The sequence below is a fragment of the Osmerus mordax genome, chromosome 27, assembly GCF_038355195.1.
Source record: "Osmerus mordax isolate fOsmMor3 chromosome 27, fOsmMor3.pri, whole genome shotgun sequence".
Lineage (NCBI taxonomy): Eukaryota > Metazoa > Chordata > Actinopteri > Osmeriformes > Osmeridae > Osmerus > Osmerus mordax.
The window spans coordinates 1,505,686-1,518,304 of record NC_090076.1 but is presented as its reverse complement, the minus strand read 5'-3'; the positions used below and the strand labels follow the sequence as shown (position 1 = coordinate 1,518,304).

Here is a 12,619-nt window from a genome sequence, read left to right as displayed (position 1 = left end):
AGGCTTGTGAAATCATCTAGAATTTAGCTGAAACTGTGATAAAAGTTTCACACTTTTTTATTAAAATACTCAAAGCCCACATCAATATTTGTTCCCACAAGAATTTAAGCCTTTTTCATCAATGGCAATGTATTTGTCCTGAAAATTTATGCTACCGATAACATTCTAGCTAGGTCTAACGTTAACTAAAAAACAAGTACAACTTAAGTACAACGGTACTCAAGAAAGATTTGTTGGATCATATGTTGGATCATCCAGGAACACAATGACACTTATTGAGGGACTTGTTGCACTTGTTGGTAAGTTGTAACTGATTTAACTACTTGTACTCGCTGTGAATTATATTATTGTTGCTTGCTTTCCTCCAGGTACACTCTAGCACTTTGGAGGATCATGTTGTTTAATTGGGTGTGCTCACGCCTTTGGCGAGCACAACCATTGTTCTCTCACATATATATTTATTTATTATTATTTTCCCACCCCTAAGGATCCGTCAATATTTGGACTACATAGACATCGTTGGTGTCAAAAGTTTCGTCTTGGTAGCGATTGAGTTGCCAGAATTCCGTTCCGTTGCACAGTTTAGGCTGAAATTAAGTTTTTGTGGCAAAAAGTTCCTCGTGTCAAAAAAGGGAACTCAGTGCTAGCCTACGTCACAACGTCAGCATACGTTAGCAATGACGCATGGATACAACATGCATATATGTGCTGTTGCACAGTGAGTATCGTATCGTGCCGTGGTGTACTAGCAGCACATGTACATTTAAGCAAATCAAGACTTGCATGTACAGTAAGTAATGTCACATTAAATAATGTATTTAAACTCAAGCTTTTGTGGTGCATTGCTGTCTTCAATGCCACAGCCTAAACTTTATGTCAAAAGAAACATTCTCATTTCCAGCGCTTTAGCCATTTCACCCTACATAAATGTCAAGCTTATTTAAGTTTTTGGGGGCATATTTTCAGTTAGCAGATGGTACTGTTGTAATCGCGATTCCATCTGAAATACTGCCGGTGACAACATTGTTACAGTAGCTTGTTTCAAAGGGGGTTCTTAATGAATTATGCAATATGAGTAGGCTAAATGCTTGAAAATATCACTAGAAGGGAAAAACTTAAGGGAACGGACCCACCTGCAACCGACGCAAGCAAGCACACCCTACAATTTTGACCTATGCACTTTTTCTAAAGCTCTTTCTTGTTAGTCGCTTTGGATAAAAGTGTCTGCTAAATGAACAAATGTAAAATAAATAAACTGTAGTTGACTCATTTTAGCCATTACCCTTTAGGGGCTCTGTGACATCTTTCCCAGTGAAGACAGGTTTGGGCATGACATGGCTAGGAGCACTCAGTGGTGCCACCTTCTCCTTAGGTTTGGTGGCAGAGGGTATGGCTGCAGAGGTCTGGATTTCAAGGAATGGAGTGGGGGGTAAGATGGCCCCTGTCTGCTTAGCCAGGAAGTTGAGGATGTCCTCTTTAAGAATGCGTCCATCTTTTCCAGTTCCAACCACTTCACTTAACTTGATCTTAAAATATTAAAGGAAAACAGAAAAATATGTTAATTGCAGTCAATTTACCGACACTTGTTGTGTAAAACACATCAGAAGATCCATATTTTTTGCATATAATAATTATGTTGTGAAATGGCAATTATTCTTTTGGTGCCCCATGGCGCTAAATAACTCCCTAACTACTGTACCAAAACTTATAGCATTTTGCACGCACTATACACACAACACATTACTATCCCACAACGACCAGGATTAAATCACAGTTGGCACTACAATACACATTCTTTTGTTTTTGGGTTTACATTTTCAAAAACCCTGTATACCTAAAAATACGAAACTTTTGTTAAGTTTACACATTTATTTTTCCACATGAGCATTCTATATGTCATTTCAACTTTTACTTGATCATTCAAAATGTGTTAAGAAAAAATTCTGCTTAGTAGAATATACAGTACAGAAAAAAGTAGGTTGGGACACCAATTTGCACAAATTACCATTATTATTTATGTTTTCAGCATTGGAAACTTCTGTATCTTTCTGTAAACCAACTAAACAAAAAAACATATCTGGGTTTTGTTTGTTTGCCCAAAAAGTTGCATGCAGTAGGCAGAAACAGGATTTCAATGCTCTGGAGTGTTTTGAGATATGTTTTTTCTATTGTTCAGGGACTGGCATAATTAATCGTCTATTTCTCACAATGGTTAGAGAAGCAGATTTATAAACTTAAAATTACTGTTCAAAATTACATTAAAAAAAAGTGTTTTTAGAGGCAGACATTGCAGGGACAATTTAACCCTTGTGTTATCTTCGGGTCATTCTGACCCACCGTCGTATTGCGACAAATTTACCTCATACAAAAACAAAGTGAAGCATTTTCTTTTAACCGTTGGGCTGTCTCAGACCCCCCACATTGCGAAGGTTAAAAGAAAATCCTATTTGTTTTTGTATTGGGTAAAATTGGGTAAACACAACGATGGTTCGTTATGAACCTTTGGGTCATGTGACCCGAAGGCAGCACAAGGGTTAAAAAGTGTATTTAAACCATACAGCATAGAGTACGGGACAAAAGCCAGGGCTCATCTCCTGTGTTACTATCTCATATGCACTTGTTCGACAGTTCCAGTCCATCCACCCACTCTTCCATCCATCCATCGTATTCTGCTTATCTGGGGCCGGGTTGTGGTTGCAAGCAGGGTATTCCAGAGGTCTCTCCCCTGCAAAGCTTTCTAGCTCCTCCTGGGGGATCCCAAGGTGTTCCCAGGCCAGATGAGATATATAATCCCTCCAGTGAGTTCTGGGTCTACCCCGGTGTCTCCTTCCAGTTGGACGTGCCAGGAAAACCTCCAAACGAAGGCACCCAGGAGGTATTTCAGACGCCCAAACTACTTTAACTGACTCCTTTATACACGAAGGACGAACAACTGTACTCCAAGCTCCCTCCGAATGTCCAAGCTCCTTACCCTATCTCTAAGGCTGAGCCCAGCCACACTGCGGAGAAAACTCAGCCACTTGCATCTGCGATCTCATTCTTTTGGTCACTACCAAAGATCAGGACCATATGTGAGGGGTGGAAAGTAGATAAACTGGTAAATGGAAAGCTTCACCTTCTGGCTCAGCTCCCTCTTCACCACAAATGGTCTAGTACAACGCCTCCATCACTTCTGACGCTGCACGATTCACCTGTCAATCTGACCCTCCTTCCTCCCAACAAGATCCTGAGATACTTAAACTCCTTTGACTGGGGAAGCAGTTCACTCCCAACTCGGAGGGAGCAATCCACTATTTTCCAGCAGAGAACCATGGCCTCAGACTTGGTGGTACTGACCCTCGCAGCCGTCAAATAGCCGTCAAGAGTAAATTTGACAATGACTCGGTATGCCGCACTGAATCGAAAGATAAATCTTGTCATATTTGGTCAAAGCTGTTCAGAAGTTATAAGCAAAGACTTTTGTCATATTTCCTGACCAGCAGGTGTCGCTGTGCCAAAAATGTGTAAGTACCCTCAAGTCATGCTTGTGATGACCAGTGTTGGGGGTATTATAACGCGTTACATAATATTTTTATTTAAGTGAGTAACAAAGTAATATAACACGTTCGTTTTTTGACATTGATTATTACAGTTACTTATTTAAGTAACTTGCGTTAATTGTCCAAGTTACTGCATGAATTCAACAAAAAACTAAAATAGCCTTAGAAATACAGATTGTTGCCTAAACGACAATTCCTGGGCGTAGTTTTCCTTCGATTCACGCTGCAGACAAACAGGCAGCAGAACGTGTCACGTTTGAGTGGAAATATTCACACTATTTGCTTTCATTGAAGAGATAGGAAAAAACATTAACGTGAACTGCAAACTGTGCCCGAACTTATTACTATCTATTGCCAAAAACAGCAACTCAACTTAAAAAAAACACCTTGAAAGTGTACAGAGAAAGGAAGCTGGAAGCTAGCGAAAGATCCACTTTAAACCCTAAGAGAGATGGCAACCCGTTTCCACAACTCGCTACTATTAAAAGTAATAGTAAAAGTAATATAATAAGTACAAATATTACTTTGTACAGTAAGTAATAATGTAACTTAATCACTACTATTACTGAAAAATAATAAGTAATAAGTAATAAATTACTTTTTTGAGTAACTTCCCCCAACACTGGTGATGACCCATACCAAGTTTGGTCTCAATACGCTAAAGCAGGGTTCTCCAATCCTGGTCCTTATGGGCTGCTGTCCTGCATGTTTTAGATGTTTCCCTGCTCCAGCACACCTGTTTCAAATGAATGGGTTGTTATCAAGCTCTGTGGAAGCCAGGTAATGACCATTCATTTGTATTTTTTGTATCGACGTCTTAAGAGCAGTGAATGTAAGACAACCGAAGAATCTCACAGAACAAGAAGCCTTTTGCAAGGAAGAATGGGTGAAATTCCACCAAACAAGAATTGAAAGACTCTTTTACGCGTTAAAAGCGTTACAAGCTGTAATACCTGCCAAAAGGGGTATTACTAAGTACTGACCATGCAGGGTGCCCACATTTTTACTTGGGGCCGTTTACTTTTTTTTGAAACTGTAATAGATGAAAAAATAATAATAATCTTGCTTAAAATAAAGAAATTTGTCATCTTTAACTTCATGCCTTGTGGAAATCAGGTAATATTTACTTGCTGAGCTATTCACAGTAACATAAATTGACATGGTGTGCTGTGAAAGACATTTTGGGCTTATGTACAATGAATGGTGTTTTAATAGTGGTTTAAAACTAGTTTACAGTTGGCAGAAAAGGAGTTAGGTCAAGCTTGATACAATGGAGACTAGTTTGACCATTTGGGGTAAATGCCTCATGGAGTTTTATGACAGCCTGACTTGTAGATGTGAAGTCTGGGTGGCTTAAGAGTTCTTGTCACCTGGGAGAAAGCTTTGAGACAATTGGTCTGGAGATGATGTTCATTCAACTCTGATTGTACTGAATGATTGTATTGTTTTAGGGAGTGAAGGCCGATTTATACTACTCCGTTTACACGGACACAGGGAACGCCTTCTCCGACGTGGAACACCCTCTCCGAGCCCCTCGGAGAGCTCTACGTGCACCTCCTGATTTTCATGACTATCCGTCAGTCATTTTACGGATACCCCTTGGCTGTGATTGGTCCGTATTAAGAACTGCTTGCGTCAGGGGCGGGGTTGCCGTGACCAACAAGACGAACAGAATCCTTTGACCGCCATTGCTGTAAATTTTTACAATTCATATTTCAGCTAAACAGTATATGTAAATCAGCATCTGAATTAAAAAGTGATGAGAAATGGGCAGTGTAGTTGCTGAAAATGTGCTTTTTTTTATTGATGAAACAGCTAATTTGTAAATTTGCGCCACCTACTTTTCTGGCGGTGAATTGTTCTCAGAACCCACAGCCTTCGGAGTACTATAAATTCAACCAATCCGTCCGACTCCGTCCGTCCGTAACGGAGTCGGAGAAGTATAATTCGGACTTAAGCCAATGACAAGAGACATGGGACAACTGCATGTCTGTATCATTTAGTCATTTAGCAGACGCTCTTATCCAGAGTGTCATGTATCATGATTGTGGATGGACCAATGACTTTTGAGAACTGTGTGCTATAAAATGGTCTGTTGAAGGATGTTCTTGGGAGTCCAGGACCATCAGCTGGGTGGTGCTGGTGTCTGCTCGACTCCGGTTCCATTCTAGAATACTAGATGGAGCTGTATGGAATTGTCTTTGTCTTATGTTGGTGTCGATTACGTTATGTTGGTAACGTTATTATGTATACGTCATACTTCAAATAAACATTAACTCTGTACTTCATCCAACTTCAGCTTAACGATTGATTCCCTCAAAAACTCCCGCGACAGTGCCCAAACCTTTGGATAAAACAGTATGCTGCAATGCAGGTAACAGTACTATCCATCTCATTGAGGTGGCTGTCTAGTCGAGTTTGCAAGTGACTTATGGAGCATGTTTCAGAAAGCGGGTTTAGAGAAAATGTAGTCTTTTACTAGTTAGTTACAACGGCAACATACTCTGTGAAGCTAACCAGCTCGCTCGCAGGTTTTACTCAACTAACCTTGAGTTTGTTCTACTCTTTAACCCTTGTGCTGCCTTCAGGTCACAACGACCCGAAGGTTCACAACGACCCATCGTTGTGCTGCGACAACTTTACCTCATACAAAAATAAAGTGAAGCATTTTCTTTTAACCTTTGCGCGGTGGGGGGTGTGAGACAGTCCGAGAGTTCAAAGAAAATGCTTCACTTTATTTTTGTATGAGTTAAAGTTGTCGCAACACGTGGAGGGGTCACAATGACTGAAGGGTCACAATGACCCGAAGATAACACAAGGGTTAAATGATACCTGCCATCTGAATGTGTCAGACATGGCATTTCCTTACTCAAAGAGATACTTCATTTTGAAGCACAAATACACCACAAAAGTAGAGAGATCAGACTAAGATGGGACGTTACATCATTCCCTGATGAATATATTGTCGAGCCTGACCGCTTTTCTGCAGTACCTGAACAATATTCTCAGCACGTTCATTTTTGACCCATCACTTCTCCAGTCTAATGAAGACAATGCCTTTCATTTTTGAAAGTGTTTTTTTATTCCCTGTGAGTGAAAATGCAGTACAGTAAGCCATCTCTTCAGCCTTCGATGGTGGTAGTCCTGGTGGACCTTCACCTGTTCTTCGGGACTCTTTTTCCTATTAGCTATAGGCCTAAGGGATGTCAAATTTGAAAACATTGACTTTCAAATTGACAGAATTTAATACTGGCAGTTAGGGGTGGACTGTATGAATGTTAAACAAATATACTGGTATGAATTTGGCCTACAATATGGATTTTGACTATACCTTGCTAAGTGCGGCAGAGCCTTTCAGAAATAAGATTTGTCACAGCCCCATTCAAACCAGACACAGCATAAAATTACCGTACAGAACTTTAATGCAAATATCACTAGCAATCTACACAAACAGTGCAAGCAATCTTCCGCATCCTCATAAACAGTATTGCACAGATGGAGTAGAACATTGTGAAAATTGTGAAATGTTTCTTGTAGGGCAACAGAATCGAGTATTCAGCCCCGCAATAATTTGTTATAACTAGCTCACTACAAATATCAAACAAAAAGTTCTCTTGTGATGCCATAAACGTACTGTTTAAAGATGCATATTAGCAATTCTTCCAAAGCAATGCAAAAGTTGGAAAAATTCAACACCGCATCCAAATACGGTAGTGTGAGATAGATTAGCCACAGCATTGCGGATTGCCTTCTATTGAAACAAATGGACTCGAAAATGTATCATCAAATTATATTGTGAAATCTTTTAGGCCATACCGCCCAGAAGGGCTGCAACTAACAATTATTTTAATAATTGATTAATCTGTCGATAATTTTTTTGATTCATCGATGAATCGGATAAAAAAAAAAAGCATTAATTTCCAATCCTTTATTCAAAATCAGAACTGACAGTGCAAATTCACAGTGCAAAACATTTTCAGAAAGTGCACAAACAGACACGATTTTGAAAAAGTTAAGATTAGCGTGGATTTAATGCTATTTTCAGAGATGAGTAATTTATTTGAATTTTGTTAAAAACTTTGACAGGTTGTGAAAGTAGGCTCGACTTTATTAGAATAAGATGGTGTATATTTGAGATTTTTCTGTACAAATCTGAAAAAGTTATTAAGATTAGCGTGGATTTAATGCTATTTTCAGAGATGAGCAATTATCATTTTGTTTATATTTGAGATTTTTTGACACCATTTTGAAAAGGTTAAAGATTTGCAAGGAATAAGATATTTTCAGAGATTAGATTAGTTTTATTTGAAAACTTAATTGAAAAAGTTAAGGTTGTGGAAGACATTATTAGAATACTCTGGTGTCCGTTTGAGGTTTTATATTCATAAAAATATTGTAAAAATCATTTTTCAAAATTGTATGGGTAGGTTTCACCCGGTCCCTAACACGACGGTGCAAAGTATCGTCTTCCGAATGCGAGACGAATGTCGAATATGAAACTAACTTCACCTAGGTCAATTAACACACTTTTTCGATGTATTTAGTGTGAAATGCTCCCGCACCTTGGATGACTTCGTCGTACTAATTTCTCTGCCTCCGCCATGTGTTTCAGAACAACGTTACTCAACAACGTCTCTCCGATGGTCTTTCCTCTACCTCAGCTCTGCGCTCAACTAAACTTTTTTTAAATACACAACATCTCCGCGACTTAATGAGTGGCGTAATAGTCGTGCAGCCTTACCGCCCAGCCCTACTGGCAGCGTGGAGATGGCTCATGATGGAAAAAAAAAGAGGTATTGCTCAGAATATTTAGCCGCTGAATGCTGTTTAAGGAATAGCAACATCACAATTACTTGCATTGCAATTGTACCATACCGGTTTAAAGAATGTTTTGTATTTCATCTTCAGTTGCTGCCAAATGCATTTGGTGCCTGTTGGGTTGCACCTAAATAATATAACAAATTGGCACACGCACACAAATGTTGAATAAATGGAACATGATAAAATATGATTTGTCCCCCCCAATAAATCACTGTAAACATACCTATGTAATTTCAACAACATTGATAATATGCAATGAAAGCGCTTTGCTGATTATGGACACAATGGCGCTTTTTGAAGTTTAAAAAGATTTCGAACCCCGCACTTGGTCCCACAATGGTTTGATCCACAGCCACAGCCCTCAGCAGTGATGCAGGTGAGTGTGTGAAAATCGGACAGTATCTGTTTGTGTCGTTGGTGGCTGATGTCCAGTAAGTAGTTGTAATATCTGACAAGGTGACTTGAGTGTCTACCATTTGAAATGCACGTGGCTAACGTGAAATTAATCCAGTTAATCGCACCATAGCGATTTCACTATGTTGGCAGGGTTCACACACACTAAGCTAGCTGCATTTGCATATCTAGCAAACAAACCGATAGAGAAAACATTAGCTAGCACTATTCCATTTGGCGTCGTCAAAAGATGGAAACTTTGCTATCGTCAATGTAATCCAAGATCAGCACGGATATTGTAGTTCTTCTAAATCCATTTGCCATGCTTAGCGATACTGAACAGAACTATACTATAACCATACCATAAACTATACCTATACTTCTACCATTGTCATAATTATCTTAAATGGTCTCGTTGCAAAAGCTAAATCGTCTCTAGGGACTTTGAAGCACCTGTTTGCCGATCTGGAGTAAAATGGCTATAACAATGATGATGGCAAATACCACACAAACGGAATTGGGGCTCGCTAGCTGCATATTCAGCTATTCTGGGAAGCCAGCCAAATATAAAACCAAAACATGAATTATATTAAAATGACAAAAGGTTGCAGTTTGCGTTGTGTAAAGGGTGAACTCATACAGCTGTCAATCCAGCTGTCAATGCAATCCGTTTCACCTTTCCTAACTGACTAGCTACCTGGTAGATCGAAGCCTATTCTAGAAGAATGGTAATAAATGATAAAAGCCCATCTCCTACTGTAAATAACCTGTACATTGTGTGTGCGGCCAGCATGGTAGAAAAATTGCAGAAAAAAGAAAGACGGACATCAGAGCATTTCAGGACACCAAAACGCAAAGAAAGAACCCTAGTGGCCTAATTTCAAAGACTAGTTGATAAAATGTTCAAAAAAATGATTTGAAATGTGCTAAAATAATTTTGTTGAGTCTCTTGTTTGGCAACATGATGGGTTCTCTTCTTTAGACTTGTAAAATAGGGACATAATTCGACAATGCCATGGATACCCCCACTCTCTACTTAAACTGGTGACTGAACCAAGATTAATTTGAGGCAATGGTATTGTTGTTGTGATTAATTGTGTAGTATTGGGTACTGGTAGTTAGGAGGATGGCAAACATCGTATTTCTTTTCTAGGAGACAGACTGTGAGTCAGTGAGGGTGGTGAAAGGGAAAGAGCCAGGGAGAGACTTCAGATAACAGTGTCACAGCCATGGCAGGACCGGGGGTCAACCTTTTTGCCAGCAGCACCAGTATAGGAGACAGTGGCATAGCACTGTCTAGTCACCTCAGTGGTGGCACAGAACCATATCAGCCACACCCTCAATTTATAGAACCGCAGACTCTTGCCAACAAAGTGTTGACATTTCAAGAGAAATGGTTTTGCGATTTCCCCAGACTTTATGATGGTTCAATTGAGATTATTTTAGATGAGACTGCACCATGCCCATTGTAATTACATAAACTGCACCCATACAGTGTACAGTACATACTGGCCTTTCTTGGTATTGCTGGTTGTAAATACTGTACACCTGCATTCATACTTGACTGATAAGAAACACTACTATAACTACATTTGAACAAGTTGAGACAACCCTTCAGTTACTAACTATAAATGATCCAGGAGTATTAATTATGGTTCCTCAATATACATTTAACATATTACAATGTAGGCTGTGTTACAGCAGTCATTTTGGTGTCCCCCTCAGAAATTGCTCTTGAGAAAGTGTCATATAATTGTCCCCCCCAAAGTTGATAGCAGATTTTCACCACTGGCGGTGTAAGTCATTTTTCCTCCCGTTGCCATGAAGTGCTATCTGTGTTCCTTTGAGGAGGGCATTTTATATCCTTGTCAAAAACTTTTATTTATTTTCAACAAACTGTCAACTCTGAATTTGACAGCTCAGAATCAGTCAACCCAGAGTTGTGGTTTGAACTGTGGTTTTTGAGTATGTTCACCCTGCTTTCTGAAATACCCACATGATGTGACAATCTGTTTAGTAAACAGTGTTTACTGTTTATACTTGGCTCCTGTTTAAAAATCTGTCAAATGTATGCTATAGGAGGCCTGGCTCTGCCCTCCTACGTACTTCCGCTCAATTTAGATTTTGCTTCTGTACGGTTTTCTCAAATACATTCTTTGTAGGGCCAATCAGCGAACAGAGGGAATGGCTGAGAACGATGACCTTGATGTTGTGTGCTAGTTTGAGTTGTAGTTCAGTAATGGCAGCGGAGAAAGATGCGAGCGAAGCCATTCATTCTGTCCGTTGTGGCAATGCTGCCGAATATCCAAAAGTTAAAGCCGGAGCAAGAACAATCTTTTTTGTTGGTGGCCATGATGTTGTGGCCCTCCTCACCACGGGGTTTGGGAAAAGTGTAATTTTCCAGCTACGTCAGCTAGCTCCGTTACAGTAGTGGTGAAGGAGTTGGCTAAGGCGAACGCTAGCAATTGGTTATGGCAGATCAGAGTGGCTCTGGGCAGATCCAATAGTTTTAAACTTCAGCAGAGTACCCGCCTTCAAGGAAGTTAACGCTTGTCAATGGAGCGATCCCAGACCCTCGGTACAAATGAAGTGTACGAGGGTCTGGTTAGGACCAGGCTATGCTATAGGTGCCTACTTTTGGAAACTTCGGCGTAAAACTTTGGTTTACTAATAATTACATATTTCAAATCATATTAACTCTAAAAGTTAGTTTATATATACACACTTTTTTATTGATACTACAGCTAAATAGGAATTTTTTATACATTCTAACCTGTAACTGTAATGTGCATGTTGGGATGCAACGATTACAGATTTTGATGGTACGATTATAGTCTGAGGAATAATCACGGTTTCACAATTATGCATACATTTATTTTACAACATTAGGGATGTATAAAATCACATGAAAATTCTTAAATTAGAGGTTTTATTGTTTTTTTAACACTTGCTGCCTTTCGAAACAGAAATCATAGTTGTCAAATAACAGTACCAAATAAATACAGTACCAAATAAAAAAAACAATGATAACAGTAAATTAATTAATGAAACTACTTTTCTAGGTGCACTCAGGGATGAGTAGCCTAAAATAATAACACTGCCTAGGCTTACTTATCGTACAGATAGCAGTTACGTTAGTTCTCAGTTTTTTTACGATGAGTTTGGACGATCTTCGCAAAATGACAATTAATGATGTACATGTTGCTGCCCTCAAGGGGGAAAAGGGGTTCAAATTGTAAGTTTCGAGATAGATAAACATTACCTTCGTAATTGTCTATGTAACTCACAGTAAAAGTAGCTAGCTATCACTAGCTAGCTAACGGATTTGAGCAGTAACATTACATTTACATTTAGTCCTTTAGCAGACGCTCTTATCCAGAGCGTCTTACAGTAAGTACAGGGACATTCTCCCCGAGGCAAGTAGGGTGAAGTGCCATGCCCAAGGACACAACGTCATTTTGCACAGCCGGGAATCGAACTGGCGACCTTCAGATTACTAGCCCGATTCCCTCACCGCTCAGCCATCTGACTCCAGCATTAGCGAGCCTAGCTAGTAAAATTTTGCTACATAATGTACAAAATTATCTGATTGTCAGCGTGCTTGCTTGTCGTTAATGTTAACAGATAAATAATTGGTCAGTCATATATGCCCCCTATAGATAATGTAATGTAACATGTTTTTCTCTAACAAAAATATGGAAACAGGAGAGATCTCTGAAGGCGACCTGCTATTGGTAGATGGAAAAAAAGCAACAAGCCGCACAATCTGACTGTAGGGTTAAGAGAGCAATAACTAACGAAGAACATGACTTTTAATATCCAGAACAGGTTGTTTCTAACTTCACCGGAAGATCTAGACCTGGTCT

The 12,619-nt window shown here is 39.5% G+C and overlaps 1 protein-coding gene across 1 annotated transcript in view; it reads right to left on the bottom strand.

Moving 5' to 3' along the window:
- The window catches only part of dbt (dihydrolipoamide branched chain transacylase E2), an 86,150-nt gene that overhangs the window by 40,200 nt on the left and 33,331 nt on the right, over nucleotides 1-12,619 (bottom strand). Inside the window, exon 6 of the mRNA XM_067230682.1 lies at nucleotides 1,283-1,526. Within this exon, the coding sequence (XP_067086783.1) occupies nucleotides 1,283-1,526 (244 nt within the window). The remainder of the gene's footprint in view (nucleotides 1-1,282; nucleotides 1,527-12,619) is intronic.